At 38.4% G+C, this 25,273-nt stretch overlaps 2 protein-coding genes across 5 annotated transcripts in view; one reads left to right on the plus strand and one right to left on the minus strand.

The window, feature by feature from the left end:
• dmxl2 (Dmx-like 2) overlaps nucleotides 1-15,413 on the minus strand; it is a 42,895-nt gene extending 27,482 nt beyond the window's left edge. For both annotated transcript variants that reach the window (XM_053623788.1, XM_053623787.1), the window contains exons 1-3: nucleotides 14,925-15,413; nucleotides 452-577; nucleotides 95-166 (exon numbers count right to left, since the gene is read on the minus strand). In XM_053623788.1, coding sequence (XP_053479763.1) covers nucleotides 95-166; nucleotides 452-577; nucleotides 14,925-15,011 — 285 coding nt within the window. In that variant the 5' untranslated portion in view covers nucleotides 15,012-15,413. The remainder of the gene's footprint in view (nucleotides 1-94; nucleotides 167-451; nucleotides 578-14,924) is intronic.
• Nucleotides 15,414-19,194: 3,781 nt separating this feature from the next.
• The window catches only part of LOC128607129 (protein NLRC3), a 31,730-nt gene continuing 25,651 nt past the window's right edge, over nucleotides 19,195-25,273 (plus strand). For all 3 annotated transcript variants that reach the window (XM_053623793.1, XM_053623794.1, XM_053623795.1), the window contains exons 1-3: nucleotides 19,195-19,297; nucleotides 20,764-20,879; nucleotides 24,275-24,385. In XM_053623793.1, coding sequence (XP_053479768.1) covers nucleotides 20,809-20,879; nucleotides 24,275-24,385 — 182 coding nt within the window. In that variant the 5' untranslated portion in view covers nucleotides 19,195-19,297; nucleotides 20,764-20,808. The remainder of the gene's footprint in view (nucleotides 19,298-20,763; nucleotides 20,880-24,274; nucleotides 24,386-25,273) is intronic.

Consider the following 25,273-nt stretch of genomic DNA (forward strand, 5'->3'; position numbering starts at 1 on the left):
TTTATTATTATTTATTAAATTATCATCATCATTATATATGGACTGTATGATCGACAATAGCAACATCATCATCATCATCATCATGGACACTGACCTTGTGTCTCTTGTTCAGATTGGTGCAGATTGGTTCGAAAATGCACACGGTGTTTCCATATGACGCGGCAATCTAAAGCATCAACACGAGCGGTGTGGAATAAGGAGGTGTGAGTATACACAAATCAGTACATCAGTACATCAGTAAACTGCGTGTAGTTCAATCCATCTGACAGTCAGCTAGTAAACATTTACAGCTTTACACACTTACTCCTACAACAAACACTATCACTAGTGTGTGTGTGTTGACTGAAGTAGAAGGGCTGAGTGTGTGTATAGAGTGTGTGTGTGTGTGTGTGTGTGTGTGTGTGTGTGTGTGTGTGTGCGCGTGTGTGTGTATAGAGTGTGTGTGTCTTACCCGTCCCAGTTGGTGTGAACACTCCACACACCCCACCTGGATGTTCCCATGCTGAGCTCCAGGAATAATCTGCACACACTCGAAATCACTGGCCAAGATCACGATATCACACCCCGAACCATACGCCTGCGCACACACACACACAATGCCACAAAAGATTTAACATTGCTATACACAAAACAGTACTGATATTTCAATTGATAAAAGAATTGGGGGGGGGGGGGGGGGGGTTGTGGTGTGATTGGTTATATAGGCATGGGGGGGTTGTGGTGTGATTGGTTATATAAGCATGGGGGGTTGTGGTGTGATTGGTTATATAGGCATGGGGGGGTTGTGGTGTGATTGGTTATATAAGCATTGGGGGGTTGTGGTGTGATTGGTTATATAAGCATGGGGGGGCTGTGGTGTGATTGTTGCTGTAATCACAAAAATGACACAAAAAAAGAGATTGGAATGTTACCAGGAGTGTCTAAAGCACTTCATATAACACCTGTTGTTCCTGACACTGTGTGTGCGTGCGTGTGTGTGTGTGTGTGTGTGTGTGTACCCATCCTCACTCCTGATTTATTAATGGAAGTAGAGTAGGAGGATCTGAAAGCCTCGGACAGATGCTCACTCAGCACATCATAGCCATGACTAGGCAAAACACACACACACACACACACACACACACACTCAAACACACCAAAATGTAAAACAAGGGCACAAGGATAAAAGAGAGAGAGAGGGTGCGAGAAAGCAAGCTGTAAAAGAGATGTATTACAGAGGGACATAAAACTAAGTGACCGTCACACCACATTCACATTATCTCTCTCTCCCTCTCTCCATATATATATGTATATAGATATATATATAAATCCTCTTTGTCATTTGATATCTGCAGGCAAGCTCCTACAAGCACTGTATGCCCACCCACACACACACACACACACACACACACACACACACACACACAGAGAGCTCATTTATGCAACACTACAGAAATGAGAAATATGTGTGTGGGTGGAATAACACTGTAACTGACACACTACTATTCAGGCATGATTGTGTACTACATCTAGGCCTACATTCACTATATAATGTATATAATGTAGATATGCAGTGAGTGTAGTGTATAGTGTAGATATGTAGTGTACAGTGTAGACATGCAGTGAGTGTAGTGTATAGTGTAGATATGCAGTGAGTGTAGTGTATAGTGTAGATATGTAGTGTATAGTGTAGATATGCAGTGAGTGTAGTGTATAGTGTAGATATGCAGTGAGTGTAGTGTATGGTGTAGATATGCAGTGAGTGTAGTGTATAGTGTAGATATGCAGTGAGTGTAGTGTATAGTGTAGATATGTAGTGTATAGTGTAGATATGTAGTGAGTGTAGTGTATAGTGTAGATATGTAGTGTATAGTGTAGAGATGCAGTGAGTGTAATGTATAGTGTAGAGATGCAGTGAGTGTAGTGTAGATATGTAGTGTATAGTGTAGATATGCAGTGAGTGTAGTGTATAGTGTAGAGATGCAGTGAGTGTAGTGTAGATATGTAGTGTATAGTGTAGAGATGCAGTGAGTGTAGTGTATAGTGTAGATATGCAGTGAGTGTAGTGTATGGTGTAGATATGCAGTGAGTGTAGTGTATAGTGTAGATATGCAGTGAGTGTAGTGTATAGTGTAGATATGTAGTGTATAGTGTAGATATGTAGTGAGTGTAGTGTATAGTGTAGATATGTAGTGTATAGTGTAGAGATGCAGTGAGTGTAATGTATAGTGTAGAGATGCAGTGAGTGTAGTGTAGATATGTAGTGTATAGTGTAGATATGCAGTGAGTGTAGTGTATAGTGTAGAGATGCAGTGAGTGTAGTGTAGATATGTAGTGTATAGTGTAGAGATGCAGTGAGTGTAGTGTATAGTGTAGAGATGCAGTGAGTGTAGTGTAGATATGTAGTGTATAGTGTAGATATGCAGTGAGTGTAGTGTATAGTGTAGATATGCAGTGAGTGTAGTATATAGTGTAGATATGCAGTGAGTGTAGTGTATAGTGTAGATATGTAGTGTATAGTGTAGATATGCAGTGAGTGTAGTGTATAGTGTAGATATGTAGTGAGTGTAGTGTATAGTGTAGATATGTAGTGAGTGTAGTGTATAGTGTAGATATGTAGTGTATAGTGTAGAGATGCAGTGAGTGTAATGTATAGTGTAGAGATGCAGTGAGTGTAGTGTAGATATGTAGTGTATAGTGTAGATATGCAGTGAGTGTAGTGTATAGTGTAGAGATGCAGTGAGTGTAGTGTAGATATGTAGTGTATAGTGTAGAGATGCAGTGAGTGTAGTGTAGATATGTAGTGTATAGTGTAGATATGCAGTGAGTGTAGTGTATAGTGTAGAGATGCAGTGAGTGTAGTGTAGATATGTAGTGTATAGTGTAGAGATGCAGTGAGTGTAGTGTATAGTGTAGAGATGCAGTGAGTGTAGTGTAGATATGTAGTGTATAGTGTAGATATGCAGTGAGTGTAGTGTATGGTGTAGATATGCAGTGAGTGTAGTGTAGATATGTAGTGTATAGTGTAGAGATGCAGTGAGTGTAGTGTAGATATGTAGTGTATAGTGTAGAGATGCAGTGAGTGTAGTGTATAGTGTAGAGATGCAGTGAGTGTAGTGTAGATATGTAGTGTATAGTGTAGATATGCAGTGAGTGTAGTGTATAGTGTAGATATGCAGTGAGTGTAGTGTATAGTGTAGATATGCAGTGAGTGTAGTGTAGATATGTAGTGTATAGTGTAGATATGCAGTGAGTGTAGTGTATAGTGTAGATATGCAGTGAGTGTAGTGTAGATATGTAGTGTATAGTGTAGATATGCAGTGAGTGTAGTGTATAGTGTAGATATGCAGTGAGTAGTGTATAGTGTAGAGATGCAGTGAGTGTAGTGTATAGTGTAGATATGTAGTGTATAGTGTAGATATGCAGTGAGTGTAGTGTAGATATGTAGTGTATAGTGCAGATATGCAGTGAGTGTAGTGTATAGTGTAGATATGCAGTGAGTGTAGTGTATAGTGTAGATATGCAGTGAGTGTAGTGTATAGTGTAGATATGCAGTGAGTGTAGTGTATAGTGTAGATATGTAGTGTATAGTGTAGATATGCAGTGAGTGTAGTGTATAGTGTAGATATGCAGTGAGTGTAGTGTATAGTGTAGATATGTAGTGTATAGTGTAGATATGCAGTGAGTGTAGTGTATAGTGTAGATATGTAGTGTATAGTGTAGATATGTAGTGAGTGTAGTGTATAGTGTAGATATGTAGTGTATAGTGTAGAGATGCAGTGAGTGTAGTGTAGATATGTAGTGTATAGTGTAGAGATGCAGTGAGTGTAGTGTATAGTGTAGAGATGCAGTGAGTGTAGTGTAGATATGTAGTGTATAGTGTAGATATGCAGTGAGTGTAGTGTATAGTGTAGATATGTAGTGTATAGTGTAGATATGCAGTGAGTGTAGTGTATAGTGTAGATATGTAGTGTATAGTGTAGATATGCAGTGAGTGTAGTGTATAGTGTAGATATGTAGTGTATAGTGTAGATATGTAGTGAGTGTAGTGTATAGTGTAGATATGTAGTGTATAGTGTAGAGATGCAGTGAGTGTAATGTATAGTGTAGAGATGCAGTGAGTGTAGTGTAGATATGTAGTGTATAGTGTAGATATGCAGTGAGTGTAGTGTATAGTGTAGAGATGCAGTGAGTGTAGTGTAGATATGTAGTGTATAGTGTAGAGATGCAGTGAGTGTAGTGTATAGTGTAGAGATGCAGTGAGTGTAGTGTAGATATGTAGTGTATAGTGTAGATATGCAGTGAGTGTAGTATATAGTGTAGATATGCAGTGAGTGTAGTGTATAGTGTAGATATGTAGTGTATAGTGTAGATATGCAGTGAGTGTAGTGTATAGTGTAGAGATGTAGTGTATAGTGTAGATATGCAGTGAGTGTAGTGTATAGTGTAGATATGTAGTGAGTGTAGTGTATAGTGTAGATATGTAGTGAGTGTAGTGTATAGTGTAGATATGTAGTGTATAGTGTAGAGATGCAGTGAGTGTAATGTATAGTGTAGAGATGCAGTGAGTGTAGTGTAGATATGTAGTGTATAGTGTAGATATGCAGTGAGTGTAGTGTATAGTGTAGAGATGCAGTGAGTGTAGTGTAGATATGTAGTGTATAGTGTAGAGATGCAGTGAGTGTAGTGTAGATATGTAGTGTATAGTGTAGATATGCAGTGAGTGTAGTGTATAGTGTAGAGATGCAGTGAGTGTAGTGTAGATATGTAGTGTATAGTGTAGAGATGCAGTGAGTGTAGTGTATAGTGTAGAGATGCAGTGAGTGTAGTGTAGATATGTAGTGTATAGTGTAGATATGCAGTGAGTGTAGTGTATGGTGTAGATATGCAGTGAGTGTAGTGTAGATATGTAGTGTATAGTGTAGAGATGCAGTGAGTGTAGTGTATAGTGTAGAGATGCAGTGAGTGTAGTGTAGATATGTAGTGTATAGTGTAGAGATGCAGTGAGTGTAGTGTAGATATGTAGTGTATAGTGTAGATATGCAGTGAGTGTAGTGTATAGTGTAGATATGCAGTGAGTGTAGTGTATAGTGTAGATATGCAGTGAGTGTAGTGTAGATATGTAGTGTATAGTGTAGATATGCAGTGAGTGTAGTGTATAGTGTAGATATGCAGTGAGTGTAGTGTAGATATGTAGTGTATAGTGTAGATATGCAGTGAGTGTAGTGTATAGTGTAGATATGCAGTGAGTAGTGTATAGTGTAGAGATGCAGTGAGTGTAGTGTATAGTGTAGATATGTAGTGTATAGTGTAGATATGCAGTGAGTGTAGTGTAGATATGTAGTGTATAGTGCAGATATGCAGTGAGTGTAGTGTATAGTGTAGATATGCAGTGAGTGTAGTGTATAGTGTAGATATGCAGTGAGTGTAGTGTATAGTGTAGATATGCAGTGAGTGTAGTGTATAGTGTAGATATGTAGTGTATAGTGTAGATATGCAGTGAGTGTAGTGTATAGTGTAGATATGCAGTGAGTGTAGTGTATAGTGTAGATATGTAGTGTATAGTGTAGATATGCAGTGAGTGTAGTGTATAGTGTAGATATGTAGTGTATAGTGTAGATATGTAGTGAGTGTAGTGTATAGTGTAGATATGTAGTGTATAGTGTAGAGATGCAGTGAGTGTAGTGTAGATATGTAGTGTATAGTGTAGAGATGCAGTGAGTGTAGTGTATAGTGTAGAGATGCAGTGAGTGTAGTGTAGATATGTAGTGTATAGTGTAGATATGCAGTGAGTGTAGTGTATAGTGTAGATATGTAGTGTATAGTGTAGATATGCAGTGAGTGTAGTGTATAGTGTAGATATGTAGTGTATAGTGTAGATATGCAGTGAGTGTAGTGTATAGTGTAGATATGTAGTGTATAGTGTAGATATGTAGTGAGTGTAGTGTATAGTGTAGATATGTAGTGTATAGTGTAGAGATGCAGTGAGTGTAATGTATAGTGTAGAGATGCAGTGAGTGTAGTGTAGATATGTAGTGTATAGTGTAGATATGCAGTGAGTGTAGTGTATAATGTAGAGATGCAGTGAGTGTAGTGTAGATATGTAGTGTATAGTGTAGAGATGCAGTGAGTGTAGTGTATAGTGTAGAGATGCAGTGAGTGTAGTGTATAGTGTAGAGATGCAGTGAGTGTAGTGTATAGTGTAGATATGTAGTGTATAGTGTAGATATGCAGTGAGTGTAGTGTATAGTGTAGAGATGCAGTGAGTGTAGTGTAGATATGTAGTGTATAGTGTAGAGATGCAGTGAGTGTAGTGTATAGTGTAGATATGCAGTGAGTGTAGTGTATAGTGTAGAGATGTAGTGTATAGTGTAGATATGCAGTGAGTGTAGTGTATGGTGTAGATATGCAGTGAGTGTAGTGTATAGTGTAGATATGCAGCGAGTGTAGTGTAGATATGTAGTGTATAGTGTAGATATGCAGTGAGTGTAGTGTATAGTGTAGATATGTAGTGAGTGTAGTGTATAGTGTAGATATGTAGTGAGTGTAGTGTATAGTGTAGATATGTAGTGTATAGTGTAGAGATGCAGTGAGTGTAATGTATAGTGTAGAGATGCAGTGAGTGTAGTGTAGATATGTAGTGTATAGTGTAGATATGCAGTGAGTGTAGTGTATAGTGTAGAGATGCAGTGAGTGTAGTGTAGATATGTAGTGTATAGTGTAGAGATGCAGTGAGTGTAGTGTAGATATGTAGTGTATAGTGTAGATATGCAGTGAGTGTAGTGTATAGTGTAGAGATGCAGTGAGTGTAGTGTAGATATGTAGTGTATAGTGTAGAGATGCAGTGAGTGTAGTGTATAGTGTAGAGATGCAGTGAGTGTAGTGTAGATATGTAGTGTATAGTGTAGATATGCAGTGAGTGTAGTGTATGGTGTAGATATGCAGTGAGTGTAGTGTAGATATGTAGTGTATAGTGTAGAGATGCAGTGAGTGTAGTGTATAGTGTAGAGATGTAGTGTATAGTGTAGATATGCAGTGAGTGTAGTGTATAGTGTAGAGATGCAGTGAGTGTAGTGTAGATATGTAGTGTATAGTGTAGAGATGCAGTGAGTGTAGTGTATAGTGTAGATATGTAGTGTATAGTGTAGATATGCAGTGAGTGTAGTGTATAGTGTAGAGATGCAGTGAGTGTAGTGTAGATATGTAGTGTATAGTGTAGAGATGCAGTGAGTGTAGTGTATAGTGTAGATATGCAGTGAGTGTAGTGTATAGTGTAGAGATGTAGTGTATAGTGTAGATATGCAGTGAGTGTAGTGTATGGTGTAGATATGCAGTGAGTGTAGTGTATAGTGTAGATATGCAGCGAGTGTAGTGTAGAGATGTAGTGTATAGTGTAGATATGCAGTGAGTGTTAGTGTATAGTGTAGATATGTAGTGAGTGTAGTGTATAGTGTAGATATGTAGTGAGTGTAGTGTATAGTGTAGATATGTAGTGTATAGTGTAGAGATGCAGTGAGTGTAATGTATAGTGTAGAGATGCAGTGAGTGTAGTGTAGATATGTAGTGTATAGTGTAGATATGCAGTGAGTGTAGTGTATAGTGTAGAGATGCAGTGAGTGTAGTGTAGATATGTAGTGTATAGTGTAGAGATGCAGTGAGTGTAGTGTAGATATGTAGTGTATAGTGTAGATATGCAGTGAGTGTAGTGTATAGTGTAGAGATGCAGTGAGTGTAGTGTAGATATGTAGTGTATAGTGTAGAGATGCAGTGAGTGTAGTGTATAGTGTAGAGATGCAGTGAGTGTAGTGTAGATATGTAGTGTATAGTGTAGATATGCAGTGAGTGTAGTGTATGGTGTAGATATGCAGTGAGTGTAGTGTAGATATGTAGTGTATAGTGTAGAGATGCAGTGAGTGTAGTGTATAGTGTAGAGATGCAGTGAGTGTAGTGTAGATATGTAGTGTATAGTGTAGAGATGCAGTGAGTGTAGTGTAGATATGTAGTGTATAGTGTAGATATGCAGTGAGTGTAGTGTATAGTGTAGATATGCAGTGAGTGTAGTGTATAGTGTAGATATGCAGTGAGTGTAGTGTAGATATGTAGTGTATAGTGTAGATATGCAGTGAGTGTAGTGTATAGTGTAGATATGCAGTGAGTGTAGTGTAGATATGTAGTGTATAGTGTAGATATGCAGTGAGTGTAGTGTATAGTGTAGATATGCAGTGAGTAGTGTATAGTGTAGAGATGCAGTGAGTGTAGTGTATAGTGTAGATATGTAGTGTATAGTGTAGATATGCAGTGAGTGTAGTGTAGATATGTAGTGTATAGTGCAGATATGCAGTGAGTGTAGTGTATAGTGTAGATATGCAGTGAGTGTAGTGTATAGTGTAGATATGCAGTGAGTGTAGTGTATAGTGTAGATATGCAGTGAGTGTAGTGTATAGTGTAGATATGTAGTGTATAGTGTAGATATGCAGTGAGTGTAGTGTATAGTGTAGATATGCAGTGAGTGTAGTGTATAGTGTAGATATGTAGTGTATAGTGTAGATATGCAGTGAGTGTAGTGTATAGTGTAGATATGTAGTGTATAGTGTAGATATGTAGTGAGTGTAGTGTATAGTGTAGATATGTAGTGTATAGTGTAGAGATGCAGTGAGTGTAGTGTAGATATGTAGTGTATAGTGTAGAGATGCAGTGAGTGTAGTGTATAGTGTAGAGATGCAGTGAGTGTAGTGTAGATATGTAGTGTATAGTGTAGATATGCAGTGAGTGTAGTGTATAGTGTAGATATGTAGTGTATAGTGTAGATATGCAGTGAGTGTAGTGTATAGTGTAGATATGTAGTGTATAGTGTAGATATGCAGTGAGTGTAGTGTATAGTGTAGATATGTAGTGTATAGTGTAGATATGTAGTGAGTGTAGTGTATAGTGTAGATATGTAGTGTATAGTGTAGAGATGCAGTGAGTGTAATGTATAGTGTAGAGATGCAGTGAGTGTAGTGTAGATATGTAGTGTATAGTGTAGATATGCAGTGAGTGTAGTGTATAATGTAGAGATGCAGTGAGTGTAGTGTAGATATGTAGTGTATAGTGTAGAGATGCAGTGAGTGTAGTGTATAGTGTAGAGATGCAGTGAGTGTAGTGTATAGTGTAGAGATGCAGTGAGTGTAGTGTATAGTGTAGATATGTAGTGTATAGTGTAGATATGCAGTGAGTGTAGTGTATAGTGTAGAGATGCAGTGAGTGTAGTGTAGATATGTAGTGTATAGTGTAGAGATGCAGTGAGTGTAGTGTATAGTGTAGATATGCAGTGAGTGTAGTGTATAGTGTAGAGATGTAGTGTATAGTGTAGATATGCAGTGAGTGTAGTGTATGGTGTAGATATGCAGTGAGTGTAGTGTATAGTGTAGATATGCAGCGAGTGTAGTGTAGATATGTAGTGTATAGTGTAGATATGCAGTGAGTGTAGTGTATAGTGTAGAGATGCAGTGAGTGTAGTGTATAGTGTAGATATGTAGTGTATAGTGTAGATATGCAGTGAGTGTAGTGTATAGTGTAGATATGTAGTGTATAGTGTAGATATGTAGTGAGTGTAGTGTATAGTGTAGATATGTAGTGTATAGTGTAGAGATGCAGTGAGTGTAGTGTAGATATGTAGTGTATAGTGTAGAGATGCAGTGAGTGTAGTGTATAGTGTAGAGATGCAGTGAGTGTAGTGTAGATATGTAGTGTATAGTGTAGATATGCAGTGAGTGTAGTGTATAGTGTAGATATGTAGTGTATAGTGTAGATATGTAGTGTATAGTGTAGATATGTAGTGTATAGTGTAGAGATGCAGTGAGTGTAGTGTATAGTGTAGAGATGCAGCGAGTGTAGTGTAGATATGTAGTGTATAGTGTAGATATGCAGTGAGTGTAGTGTATAGTGTAGAGATGCAGTGAGTGTAGTGTATAGTGTAGATATGTAGTGTATAGTGTAGATATGCAGTGAGTGTAGTGTATAGTGTAGAGATGCAGTGAGTGTAGTGTAGATATGTAGTGTATAGTGTAGATATGCAGTGAGTGTAGTGTATAGTGTAGAGATGCAGTGAGTGTAGTGTAGATATGTAGTGTATAGTGTAGATATGTAGTGTATAGTGTAGATATGCAGTGAGTGTAGTGTATAGTGTAGAGATGCAGTGAGTGTAGTGTATAGTGTAGATATGTAGTGTATAGTGTAGATATGCAGTGAGTGTAGTGTATAGTGTAGATATGCAGTGAGTGTAGTGTATAGTGTAGAGATGCAGTGAGTGTAGTGTATAGTGTAGATATGTAGTGTATAGTGTAGATATGCAGTGAGTGTAGTGTATAGTGTAGAGATGCAGTGAGTGTAGTGTAGATATGTAGTGTATAGTGTAGAGATGCAGTGAGTGTAGTGTATAGTGTAGATATGCAGTGAGTGTAGTGTATAGTGTAGAGATGTAGTGTATAGTGTAGATATGCAGTGAGTGTAGTGTATGGTGTAGATATGCAGTGAGTGTAGTGTATAGTGTAGATATGCAGTGAGTGTAGTGTATAGTGTAGATACAGTGGGGGAAATAAATATTGGCCAAAATCACACCTGAATACTGCGGCCCATTAATTTCTTCTTACAGGAAGTGTCTTGAAGCGTCATTACAAACAAAGGCTTCTCCACTAAGTATTAAATACATTTCAGTTAGCATGTTCAATACTTATTTTCCTGTGTCATTCCACTTTATTACACATAACTTTATTTATGGACTTTAATGTTGTTAATTCTTTATATTTCCAGATTACTGATGTCTGGTGAAAATTTCATGTGAATAACCTCATTGGAAATATATTTACTGAAAAAAATGTTGACGCGTTCAGTACTTATTTCCCCCGCTGTGTGTAGTGAGTGTGTGATCAGTTGAGTTCAGCAGTTCTGCTGCATTCTGCTCCATTATCATGACTTCAGGAAGAAGCAGCGAGGTGCCAAACCACACTGACAAAGAAAATGTCTCACTTCTGTTGCTAAGCGGGGGATTACACTGTGTGTATGTGTGTGTCTATTTCTGTAAGATCACATATATCTTTATTAAAGAGTGAGGAACTTGAAGCCATTATTCCAAACCCAATGACAGCCCTTTCCCAAATGTCATACTTTTTATCCTTTTTTAGCTACATTCCATATTCATGAGACATGCACGCTCCTGCTCTCACTTACGTTATAGCAGTTATAACGTTATACGTTATAACCCTGTGCTACCGTCAGAGCACCGCCTGACCAATCAGAAGCCAGAATTCAAATTAGAGTCCCCTGCAAAAGTATTGGAACAGCAAGGCCAATTCTTTTGTTTTAGAAATTTGGGGTTTGAGATCAAAAGATATGAGAACATGAGACGGGAAGTCAGTATTTCACCTTGAGCCTGCCGTTCAAATACTTTCTGAGGAGACTGTAAATCCAGAGCACTGTGTAGGGTGCAGGAGAAAGACTTCTTCTGCATTATGGAGGGTGGAGAAAGAGAAGCAGTGTTTGGCTCTGTGAAGTGTTTCCTCATCATCCTGAAAGCTGCAGTCATGCTGATTCAGCCTGAACTCCACCTCACACTCTCAGCACTCACATCTGAACTACAGTGAACTGAAGGAAACCCCCATCAGTACAGTACAGTCGTGTTGATACACTTCAGTAGCACAGTTTCTACTTGGTTCTAAATGTATCTTCTATGATCGAGTCTGTCACTGATCATTCTGAGGATTTGGTTGGATATTAGCACACGTTTCTCCTAGTTTTTTTTTTTTTTTTTTAAAAGTAAGGCGATATGATGATCAATATTGTGATATAACACCATCCTGATACAGTCCGTCATCATTAAGGTCTGACTGCACATTAATGGCTCCATTTTTTCCATCCTTTAAATATTTTATGTTTTTATAAACGCTGGATAAAAATCTCTCAGGGTTTAGTCGCCCTTGTTGATGCTTTTTTAGCAAAACCTCAGTGAAACGACATGACGTAGAACTCAACGACGTCACCATACATCCTAAAGAGGGAAATACCAGAGAAATCTGGGCAAAGCAGAGGAATGTCCTCTCTGGTTGAGGTGAGAGGGTTAATATCGATCTGTGTGGAGATTGTGATTGATTATTGATCTGTGTGGTTGAGTGAATCAGAGGAGAGGAAATGGAGAGATCAGAATCTGAGAAAAGAGAGGAGTGTGGACGTGTAAACAGCTGCTGTGTACGTGTAGGTGATTACATCACTGCAGAGTAATCTTGGGTAAAGAACCAATCAGGAGGTGAACCATGACACTCTGACACACGGGGTCATGGGGTCACGAGATACACAACACAGTCATGAGAGCAGAACCATGGATTTCCTTTGGCGTCATATAATAAGAACTATCCTGGATTTTGTCACGGAGACCGGATTTAAAGTTCCAGCATGCTTCTAGAATCATTCGCATTTCTGTTCTAGAACGCTGCTCAAACAGATTAGCTTATTTTTTAAGTCCCCAAGCAGTAATTAAGAACGTCACGTCCCAAATCGCATACTTGCGCACTATTCTTCGCCATTTTGTAGTATAAATAATGTGAGTAGTGTGGTCACACTGAAAACTCCGACTAGAAGAAGTGCGCTTCAAGTACCCGGATGATGCACTTATTCAGAGAACATTCTGGAATACCTTTCACGGTCCAGCACAACGATTGAGAACGTTCTAGAAGGCTGGTGAAACACGTAAGAATACTTTCCGTCGTCTAGAATGATAACGTTCTAGAATACGAGTGAAACAATTCTCATGCTCTAGAGCAGTAATTCAGAATTCCATTCTAGAACACTGACGCAACATACAGGCGTACTTTCCATGTTCTAGAACGACAGTTCAGAATTCTGATCTACCGCTCTAGAACCCTGCCGAAGCATATCAGAACGCGTTTAACGTTTTAGAAGAACCGTTCAGAGTTTTGTTCTAGCACACCGCCGAAACGGTTCAGAACCCTTTCCACGCCGCACAGAAACCATTCGGAGCCCTGCTCTAGAATGATCCGGGGGAAAGATCTGACGTTCGTACTTGTTGGTGTTCTAGCATGACAGTAGAGGATTCTGTTCTAGAACTGTGGCGAGGTTCTGTTATAGAGCCCACAGCTGGCTCCCAACACTAACATCAGGAAGAGACCGAGTGGATCTCAGCCACATTTGTTCATCTTTCCATGTAATAAACACCACATTCTCTCCATCGTGGACGTGTCCCAAATCTCACACTGTGTAGTCCTCGTAGGTCTGGGTCACTAGACAGGTTCTTTAGAGGGAATGAAGCAGACACGTCTGGTAGAGAATACACAAAGAGTGGAAACGAGAAGTAATGTTACTGATTCAGTTATTCCCACACATACTGAATCAGTAACTGTGTGTGTGTGTGTGTGTGTGTGTGTGTGATATGACACAGGATGTCTGATTATAGTTTTATATAATTACACTAACGAATCTGCTATACAAAGTTAAATGTAATTAATGATTAGATTAATAATTAGACAGGGCGATTAATTACAGGTCAGAACCGCACAATAACACGTCAGTGTGTAACATGGTGTGTGTGTGTGTGTGTGTGTGTGTGTGTGTGTGTGTGAGAGAGAGAGGAAATAAATATTCCTGACAGCGAGCGATTGTGTGACTGTGGAATATTTCTCTCTCTGCAGTACACGACTCACTTCCTCTTTCTACAGCCAGAAATCTCCGCCGCACTCTTCAAGCGCTCTTAATACAGAGGGTAAATATATTTAAACACCGGCGGGTCATCACTTCACACTCAAACGGGAAGTAGGTCCCTGCTCTTTCTGCAGCGCACCACTGAGTGCACTAGATGTACATTTGGTATTCATCTTCCTAATAAACCTGTAAGTGCCTAGGGTATAAAATACTAACTCTAGTGTTTATGTTTAAGTATGAGGGAGGGAGTGGGATTCCCGGTGTTTCCCTAAAGCGCCTATGTAATGCACTAACAAAGACAGGACCATCCCAAACGCGTCAAGATGGCTGACTGCTTTTCAGTCGAAGCGTGAGTTAAAACATGAAACTGGAACACAGTCTCGGCGTCCCGGGTGACGGAGGTGAGAATTAAAACACTTCCTCGCTTGGATAAGGTTTTAGATCTCGTTAACACCTTGTACGAGGCGACAAACAGAAATAACCTTCAGACTCGAGAAGCGACGGATTCCCACAAACCCAGGTGTGACGGAGGAGTTAACGTCATTCTGAACGTCGTACCAAACTCATTAGAGGTCGAACAATCAGAAGACGTCGCTACAGTAAACGTATAAACATCATTCTGAAAGCTGAGCTGTCGCTCTAACGATGCAGACCACCGTGACATCATTCTGAACCACCAACCGTCCTGAATCATAAATAAATAAATAAACAAACAAACAAATAAACGCGTGTCATTCTCGACACCCAAACGTCATAGTGAACACGCGCACTGCTGTCTCCCTCAAAGCGAAGGCCAGGTATCATCTTGAACACGAACACATGGTGCTCCGTACACACACTGTACACTACATGCCGTCATTCTGAAAACACTGTACCGCTCGCTTTAACTGCGCCGAAACGTCATTCTGGACGCAATGACGTCATTACGCACGGACAGACGTCACGCTGAAGAAATGCACGTAGGTGTAATCATTTCTTAACACATAGGCTTGATGTCATTACGAAGGGATGCAGAATGAACGGCGGCGGCGGCGGCAACACACACACACACACACACACACACACACACACGGGAGCGTCACAGCTGATCTGTTTATTTGTTGTGGTGTTGTTATTTTGGCGTGTCATACTGATCAGACTCTGGCCTCTAGCTATCTAACCTGCTAGTCAGTCAGTCCTAACTAGCTTAGCATGTAGAACACAGTGATGATGTGTTAGCATGGCCGGTTACCGCAGCCCCGTGCAGGTTAACCTACCGTGAACGGGATGTCATTAACGCTCCCCACCGAGTAGCAGCAGTCTCCCGGATTCACGGCTCCCGTCAGCACTTGGTGGAGATGCATCGCTGCTCCGCGGCTCTGTCTTCGAGGGATGACGATTATTTTAATAATTCACAGCGATGAAAAACGACACCGAGCCGCCGACGCGTCGCTTCGCCTCCATCTATTAGCTAACCGGGAATCCCATCCGCCTCTCTCTCTCTCGCTCTCTCTCCCTCACGCGCACGGCCTCTTTCTGAAAGAAAACCCCGTCACTGTCCTATCTGACCCCGAACATGGACACAGCCCGATTTCCTCCCTGTTTGTTTGTTTTATTATTAAAACGCCACTATTGTGTAGTTTTTTCTCCCTTAGCTAAGAAGCTAGCTCCAGGTTCACATCACCGGATTATAAACCTCCGCCGCAGATACGCTACAGCACAGCAAGCGCGCGCGCACGACACCGCACACTAGCCAAGGCGCGGGCTCTGCGCATGCGCACAGATCCCAAACTGACAGAGAAAAAACAGCAACCAGCGGTTATTAATCGCGTTTTAAAATATTGTCACGCGACACTATACTATTCCAAAAACAAGCTAACAACACGCATTTATTCGGTTTGATATCTTAATATTTAGTGCTTCGAATACGAGTAATAATGTTATAATTTAAATAAATAAACTAAAAGCTGAGGTCGTGTTTGTTTAACATCCTCAGCCTTAGGGAAGGAGAGACCATGGAATGCGCGAGGCCGTGACGTCATCAGGTCCGCGTGCGCTCTTTAAAGGCAGTGAGATAAAGGTCGCTCTGAGGTAAATGTCCAGCGCGTGCTGATTAGATTTAATCAATACAGGAATATGGAGAATTAAACACAACAGTGTGGACAAATAAAGACGAAGTGCTCACTGTGTGGTCGTGTTCCCACTTATTTATCATTTTAATCGTTTTATTTATTTATTTATTTATTTTGAAAAGGGAATCCCCAGTTTAGTTTTTTTCTTCATCCAAAATGGCTTCCTTCTCTGTGAAGGGAACAGAAGTGTAATTGTCAGTAATGGATATGGGTCACTACATCATTCTGTCACATGACCATCACAAACACTTTATTTATTATATTCAACAGGGACAATACACTAGTATTTATTTAATAAATGTATTTAGAAGTATTTACTTAATAAATGTATCAGATGTTGGAAAAATGGCACATTTTCATCTGCTTTTCCTGAGGAGGAACAAACAGGACAAAATGAACAGATAGGACAGGAAGATGGGAAAAATCTGCAAAACAACATTAAAAGAACAAGGTTGCCTGGTTACACATTAAATAGCAGACACACTAAAACCACATAACACACTTTTCAATGTCATTTTGATTATAATATCTATCTATCTATCTATCTATCACTATCTATCTATCTATCTATCTATCTATCTATCTATCTGTCTATCTATTTTAGCAGAGGTGGAAAATATTTGAGTATTTGTACTTTGTTACTATACTTAAGTATTATTTTGACAAATTTAGATACTTTACTTGTGTATCATTGAAATTGAATACTTGTACACTTACTTAATTATATTTCCACAAAAATGTACTTTTTACTTCTTAATTTTTTTTTTTAAATTTAGACTGTCCAAATGCTCATTACAGATCTTGAAGGTCTCTTCTTCCCTTATCCAGTCAGTTACTGTACGAATGAGTTTAGCATCCATTCAAGTCCATTAATGTAGAAAAAGCTAAAGAATCATGCCAATTCCTCATCTGCGGTGACCTTCTCATGCTACACAATATAGTCAATTCTGTAACTATCTGTGTACATCTGATGATGGATGATCCACCGAACTGCAGTGTGGAACTTGAGGAGGAGCTCCTCTGGACCTACCTCAGTAAAATTTTGCAATATGCCGGAGTATGCGAATTTAAAAATGAAATAAATAAAACTTTAAATAATAAAAGTTACTTTTCACATGAAAACATGAAATAAATGTAATCAGTTAAAAATGTTTACTTTTTACTTTATAATACATGAGTACATTTGATGTAGCTATTTTTTTTTTTTTTTTGCTTTCACTTGAGTGTATTTTTGGCTGGACTCTTTCACTTTTAACTGAGTAACATTTTGACACATTATTTATACTTTCACTTAGGTATAAGTTCTCAGCACTTTGTCCACCCATAAAAATATGATATGTTCCCTGCTGCCACTTGTTTCAGTGTGCACTGTGAGCATGTAAACACAGTCATTTGGTAAGACACTGTGACCTGGATGTGATTACACTGAGGTCGCAGAGAGGTGAACAGGAAGAACACCGGCTATAGAGAAGATATGTTTTACAATTCTACACTTACACAGAGGTTCAACAGGATAAGAGGAGGAAACAGAGCCCTGTCTTATCTTTACTTATCAGTGATGATTGTTTGTTGTTAAATGGTATGAGGAGTCAGTCTATGGATGGGTTGTGTCCTAAATTAACACACACCATATGGCACTTGGTACTTTGTATACCTCTTAAAGTGTTAGTACAGTCAACAAGGCAGTGATATAATTTTAATGCTTTATTGCCAGTTGAATGTTGTGCTGTCTGCATGTATACAGTGGATATAAAAAGTCTACACACCCCTGTTAAAATGGCAGGCTTTTGTGATGTAAAAAATGAAACCGAGATAAACCGTGTCAGAACTTTTCTGAAAATGCAACAAAAAAAAACCCCAAAACAAAACAAGGAGTCATTTGAAAATTCAGTTCAGCCTGTACTATATTGAAAACACTTTATTAACACATTATTTGATGTTTTACTTTGTGAATTTAATGCCCCAAATCCTACCGATTTGTCTTTGGGGAATGTTGTTCTCAAAGTGTTGGATTATTCACTGACGCATCTATTGGCAGATCGGCGAGCCTCGACCCATCCTTGCCCTTGAAGGACTAGGTGTTTTTTTGGAGGCTCCTTATATACTATGATTAGACGATTACTTCATCTGTTTCACATCACCTTCTTATTTCAACTTCTCAAATCACTATTAGTCCTAAAGTGCCCCTGTCCCAACTTTATTGCAATGTCTTGCATGCATCAATGTCAAAATAAACCTTTATCTTAAAAAAACTATGCATTTGATCAGGTAAAACATCAAATACCTTCTTTTTTTATATGTTTTTTGTTTAAATACAATTCAAAGTACATTTACAAATCACTCATCATTGTTTGTATCAGCATTTTCCATACTGTCCCAACTTTTTGGAATTGGGGTTGTAATTATCATACAGCTGTCATCAATGAAATTATTCCGATTAACCCCAAGTAAAGATCAGCTGTTTCTGTTGAATTTTCTTGACATCTTATTGGTTTTATGTGACTACTGAAGTCCTAGTCCACAAGGAGCTTACATAGCATGTATGATATCTGACTTGTTGAAAGACATCGATCAGGAGAGGGGTATAAAAGAATTTACCATGGAACACTGTGAAAGCCATCAACAACAAGTGGAGAAAATGGAGCACCACAATGGCGTCACCAAGAACAGGACGTCCCTCCAAAATTTATAAAAGGACAAGGCAAAAACATACCAGGGAGGCTGCAAAGAGACCTACAGCAACATTAAAGAAGCTACAGGAATATCTGACAAGTACTGATTACTCTCTGCATGCGACAACAATCTCTTGTATTATTTATGTCTGGGCTATGGGGTAGAGTGGCTAGACAGAAGCCCTTTCTCAAACATCTAAGTTCAAATAAATCACCACAAACTATGTGGCAAAATGTGTTATGATCTAATGAGACCAATTCCAAAAGGTATAATAATTCCATAATTCCAAAAGGAATGTTTATCACAAGAAGAAGTACTTTACCAAAAGAACACCATCCCCATGGTGAAGCATGGTGGTGGAAGCATCATGCTTTAGGGCTGCTTTTTTCAGCCAGAACTGGGGCTTTTATCAAGGTGGGGGAATCATGAATAGGTACAAATACCAATAGTATAAAACATTCAGCTGTCTTCTGGTAAGCTGAAGATGAAAAGGAATTCCCCTTTTAGCAAGACAATGACCCAAAGCATACATTCAAACCAACAAAGGAACGGGTTAACCAAAAGAAGATGAATGTTTTTGAATGTCCTAGCCAGAGTCCAGACCTGAATCCATCTAAAATTCTGGGGGGTGACCTGAAGCGGGCTGTGCGTGTGTGTGTGTGTGTGTGTGTGTGTGTGTGTGTTTGAGAGAGAGAGAGAGAGAGAGAGAGAGAGAGAGATGTTACACTGTAAGAAGTTGTAGTTGAAACTCCGCCTTTTCTCCACCGGAAATGACTCAAAAGTGAAAGTGAAAGCAGGTAATTTTTGTGTCGAGAAAAACACGAAGCTCTTGGAACAGAATTGCAGTGAGTACATGAATATAAAGCTGTAATATGTCAGTTTTAGGATTATTTACTAAATGAAGAACATTTCTGTGTTCTCTTCCACAGCTGACTTTAATCTTTATTGAATAACGCGGTGTGACGCAGTAACTTAACCTGAGGGAAGTTAACAGACCTGTGTGTCCTGCTGTGTTTCTTACACACAGTGTGTAAAGTTTACAGCTGTTATTTATTAAAGAGGGAATAATATTCATATTCATTATAACAATTCCTGACATATTTCCACTCTCTCTTCTTTATCTCTAACACACACAATAAGCAGCAATAAACACGACGCCACTTCCTGTTTAGATATAGCACTCGGCGCCATTTTAGACTGAAAAGTTGAAGGCCTCTAAACCGTTCGTGTCAGATCGGAAATTCATGATATAATTTTAATAATTCTATCCCGACTGATAAACCCACAATGTACCCACAGTGTATCCTACACCCACCATATAAGCGATAGGAGAACTGTGCCTTCATTTCCTTAAGCAGCTTTATGAGTTATTTTTTACTTGAAAATGAAAATGTAAATTTTGCCTAAAAGGTGATCATGACTGAGGTGGTCAATATGTAAAAAATCAGCTACAACTTTGTTGTCTTCATAAATCGATGCTTTTTAATCCCCAAGTATCTTTTAATTTCAGTTGATTTCTATAAAGAACTGTATGACATTTAGAGCTAAGAAACTCCATATTTTACACCAATTGTGCAGCCCACACTCTTTATATGTACTCTAAAAATTTTTTAGCATTATGTTATTTGTACATACACATATTCTTTACATTACCTACCCTTAGGTAGAAAAATACTAGATATTTAATATGATTGAGTATGTATATATGTGCAGGTGTGTTATTGTTATAGTGAAATGTGTCGTATAGCGAAGAGATGCTCCAGTGTTCAAATTGTTTTTCATGCAAAATATTAAACTCTTTACATTTCTCCTATTAAAACCAGAGAGATCAGATAAAAACTTTATTGATCCCACACTGGGGAAATTCCCTGGTACATACATAAATTATATCAAATTACATGATCTGATGTGATTTTTCTGTTAATTAGATTAGGTTAATTAAACAACGTGTTGATTTAATGTTAGTTATTAATAATTGTAAATTGTGTAAGTGGGTTTCTGTCATCAGTAGCTGATTCCTCAAGGCTTTTGATTAAAAGGAAAGATTCCAGGTCACTGTGTGGTGGTTAGGATTTCCTGTTCTTATAAGTTTAATATAGCTTGATATAAGTTTCATTTATTGAAACTCCCATATCATTTAAGCTCCCATGTCACTAAAGTGGAGGCTGTTGAAGAGAGAAGTAAGCGTCAGTATTTACATGATGCTTTACATTACTTTAAAGGATTTAAAGTAAATTAAATTTATAGTCACATAAAATGACTGTATATATCAGAAATGTAATTTCATATTCCCCTTTTCTTTTCACGCCAGGATGAAGCTTTGTTCATGCTAAAAGACATTTGACTTTCTGAAATAATGTCAGTGGAGTGTGAGGAAAACCGAGCCTCTAAAATGAATCATGAAGAGGAGCAGGGCAAGTTTAAAAGGTAAGTATTTAGAATGCAAAAATGTGATATAATATCTCAGTCTCCAGACACTTCATTGACAGTGTAATTGACTGCTCTAAAGTAAAGAAGGCATTTATATCTATCTATCTATCTCTCTCTCTCTCTCTCTCTATATATATATATGTATATATATATATATATATATATATATATATATATATATATATATATATATACTTATATATATAATTTTATTTGCGTGTCCGCATTCTTGTGAGACATCACAGAATAAGTCTTTAGTTAAGAAATGGGAGGAAGTTTGAAAACTATTAGTGAGCTGGAATGTTTAAATGTTTCACATTTGAAGGTGTCTGTCACGTAAAGGAGGCGCGGACAGAAGCAAGTGCAGGTTATGAAGTTTAATCCAAATACAACATGTCCAAAGGGTAATTCAAAAATCCACAATGTTAAACAGGCAAGGGTCATACGATCAGGGAAACGGGTCAAAACAGGCAAGACCGAGCATCGAGGTCAATGGAGTAAACAAAGTCAAAACCAGAATATCAACACTTAGAAATGCTTGGTAACGACAGAGACAATAGCATCTAAGCGTATACTTTGCAAAGACATTGTGTTCTAACAGTCTCTATATACTGTGAAGTGAGTGTGTGTGAGATTAGTAACAGGTGTGTGTGATTAGAACTCCGGCGAAGGTGAATATGTACACACCTGTGTGTGTGTGTGTGTCTCGGAAGTGTGGTCCTCTTTGGCCATGTTTGTAGTTGGTGGTGCAGCCTGGGAAATGGAGTCACTGGTTTGCTGTGATAAGACACTTGTCACTTTTCACTTTAGGTTCATGTGTGTGTTTAAACAAAACCAAAAATATGTTTAAACAAACAAAAAATGGTTAACTGAAAAAAAAAGTAAGAAATTCCAACAGAATCAAGACCAGTTACGATGAGTTATAAAAAATATGTAGTAAATGTAAGAAGAACTAACAACTGAAAAGGCAAGAGGTGAAACAGAGACATCTGGTGGTGGTGAGAAGAATTACCAGGTTTGGATATGACTTGGTCTGTCTTTTGTTTTTTAATCTTTATTGGAGAATGTCCTCAAAGAGCCCATGAAATTATATGATTTTTATTCAGTAATTGAAACAAGACGTCAGGGAAGGGATTGTGATTGAATTTTTAACTGATTTCTAAAACAGACAATAGCGTTTGAGATATTCCATCTTCACAGCAGACCTGTCGACTGGACATATTCTACACACTACTGTACATTGTGAATGGGATCATGTCTCACAGTGCTGAAACAGTGATTAAAATCAACACCTAACTGCTGCAGGTGAAGTCAGAAAGAAAAATTATAAACACGTTGAGTGTTGGCTGTAGCGTTTGCCAGGAATGACTTTGATGAAATTTCAGTAAGAGCTGTGACAATGTAAATATGTTATTTAATCATTCCATGCAGTATCAACTGTTACTCAATCATACCCTATTAATAACATTGCCATAAAATACCTTTATTACAGTTCCACAGAAATGATTAAAGTAACGTGCAAGTAACTGGAGAAAATAACAATATCTTATGCGACCAGATCCACTCTTCTTTTTCTCCTCTGTTTGAGTGTAGTCCTGATTGGTTAATCCTGTGTCACAACATAGGGACATGTTTATTTTGTGTTTTGACAGTTAAATATGGAATCATAATGAGGACTATGTTGACCTTGTATGTCAACACGTCATTACAGCACAGCTACTGGACAGAACAGTGTAATACATGCAGTTGAATAGTTTCTGTTAGACCTTTTTTCCTATAAACATCATCTTCTATTTGCAGAGCCTAGATTATTGGTGTTAATCAATAGAATACATACTAATAATACATTCAAATGTAAAAGCCCTTTGCCTGTCCTGAAGACATGGTGCTCAAAGTGGGGTCTGGGGATACCTAGGGGTCTATGAGGAATAACCAGGGGGTCCTGAATTTCAAATATTTCTTCCTGTGGTAATGTTTACTTTCATTACAGTTTTAAAAATAAATTATTCACATGCCAGTATGCGGACTGGCTGAGATAAATTCACCCTAGGCGTGAATCACGTTGTGAATGTGTGTGTGCATGGTGCCTTGCAATGAACTGGCATCCCATCTGGCAAGTATTCCACCTTAGGTCCAGTGTTCTCAGGATGGACTCCGGATGGAGTATTCTATTAATTGAAAATTCACAAAAAAATTATGTACAGTTACAAGAAAACATTTGTGAACTCTGTGGAGTCACCAGGATTTTTTTTATTGGTTATTTATAAAATGAGGTGTGTTCTTTATCTATGTCAAATTTATAGACAAACACAATCTGACTAAACTGTTAACACACAAACAGGTGTCCTTCCACCAATACCATTCTTGTTCAGTGTTTTTCTGATAGTGGACACATAAACAAAGACTTTCACAGTTTTCCGGGTTCTTATGTCACCTTTTTTTTCACACTAATCAACTGTCAATGGCTATGTTTACATGCACATCAATATTCGGATATTAATCTGAATTGCAATATTCTATTTCGTATTGAGTCATGTAAACGCTGCAGTGCGATTCCCACCCCTGGAATTCGCCTGTTTTAATCTGAAATTTGGTGCATGTAAACAGCTTATTCAGAAAATCCACTGAAAGGAGATATGTACGCATGCTCAGTCCGCAAGGAATTGTGGGTGCTAGCAAATGCTTAGCTGTAGGCTAGATATTTAGGAATGGCAACTCAGGCACATTTACAACAGTCATGTTTACAGGAATATTCCAATGCCTGTATGCATAGGAACATTGTATTTGGAATATGGCTGCAACCCGAATATAGACCTTAAACTGAATTTGTTGTGCATGTAAACGTAGTCATTGAGTAGAACAGATTTGTCAGACTTTAACCAGACTTTGTGTGTATTTATTTAAAAGGCAAAGCACCTGTACAACCCCACTTCCAATCTCATCTCCTTAATTGAAGAGACTCCACCTGACTCCGGTTAACTTTTGGAGAGGGTGTAGAACAGAGTTCACTTCCTGTTTCCAGCCTGCACTGTGATTACTCAATATTCTTAGATAAAGACACGGAAACTACTATTGTATGTGTTTTTAGTCAAATTTTGATATATTGTCTGTAACTATGACTTGAAGATCAGAACACATTCTTTGAGTAATCCATACAAAGACCCAGACTGCTTATTTGTTCTCTCACAGCACCAAGTGAAAGATACAAAAAGATCTAAAACAAATTTTTATTTCCTATTAATTTTTTCCAGTGTGAGGTTTTCAGAGGGTATCGTGAGATTTTACTACATGAATCTGTTAAAACAATATTCTCTCTGTTCTCCAGTGGAACCAGTGTATTTCAATACTTTAGGAGACACAATTGCTAAAAGACATTTCTCTCTACTCTTTAGTGAAACTGGGAAAAGGCCCGATTCTCCTGTATCGAGCTGTTTGTCCTTTAAGAGTGACCAGTCAAAGCCACTCTATATCCACTTTAATGAAAATACAGCATCTCAAGAAAGGTATTGTTGTCGCTTCCTCTTGTTCATTTTAATCTGGTTAATTGTTAGCCTCATGGAAATCAAATTTTATACTGAGTTTAAAATTGCATCATCATCATCATCATCATGTCTTGCTACAGAGCTGTGGTCTGTAATAATATGAATAATTCAACTACTAAAAATGATGTGTAAAAAATATTAAAGCCTTCTGAGTATGTTAGTAGCCTTCTACTAATCTCTTTACCACCCAGTGCTATAAAAATGCTGAATCGAGTTACCCTGAGAGAGAATATTAGCAGTCGAGAAGAGTCTCACATCACAGCTCAGAAGTGACGTGTTTTATTATAAAGTATAGAGAATCTGTTTGATAATAATCCCTCAGATGTCAAACATCCTCAAGAATCTCAAGGTTAAGCTTTCTCATACGTGATGGTTTAAACAAGTACACATTTTTAAACCAGAGAGGACAGGCACAGATGGGTAAGGACAACTTTAAAAATGGTTCTGAAATCATGTATGGAAAGAAATAATGACCAGAAAATGAACAGAATGTCTGGTGGTGAGGAGGGGAATACCTGTTTGCAGATGTAACAGTTAGTCTCTTTTAATGGTGCCATCAGTATTTATATCTGTTTTACCACCATTTGGAGTTCCTAGATGTTACACTCTAAAGCGAAAGGTTTGGGGACCCCGACCATCACACCCATATGTTGTTGTTGAACATATCATTCCAGATTTAGTTCTCCTTTGCTGTAATTATAACCTCAACTCATCTGGGAAGGCTTTCCTCTAGGTTTTGGAGTGAGGCTGAGCAGAATTTTCTGGGTGCCCTGGTGGACTAGTGGCTAGCATGCGGCACTCTCACCACTCTCAGTGCTGGTCCCAAGCCTGGATAATTGGGGAGGACAT

Source organism: Ictalurus furcatus, chromosome 4, assembly GCF_023375685.1.
Source record: "Ictalurus furcatus strain D&B chromosome 4, Billie_1.0, whole genome shotgun sequence".
NCBI classification, from domain to species: domain Eukaryota; kingdom Metazoa; phylum Chordata; class Actinopteri; order Siluriformes; family Ictaluridae; genus Ictalurus; species Ictalurus furcatus.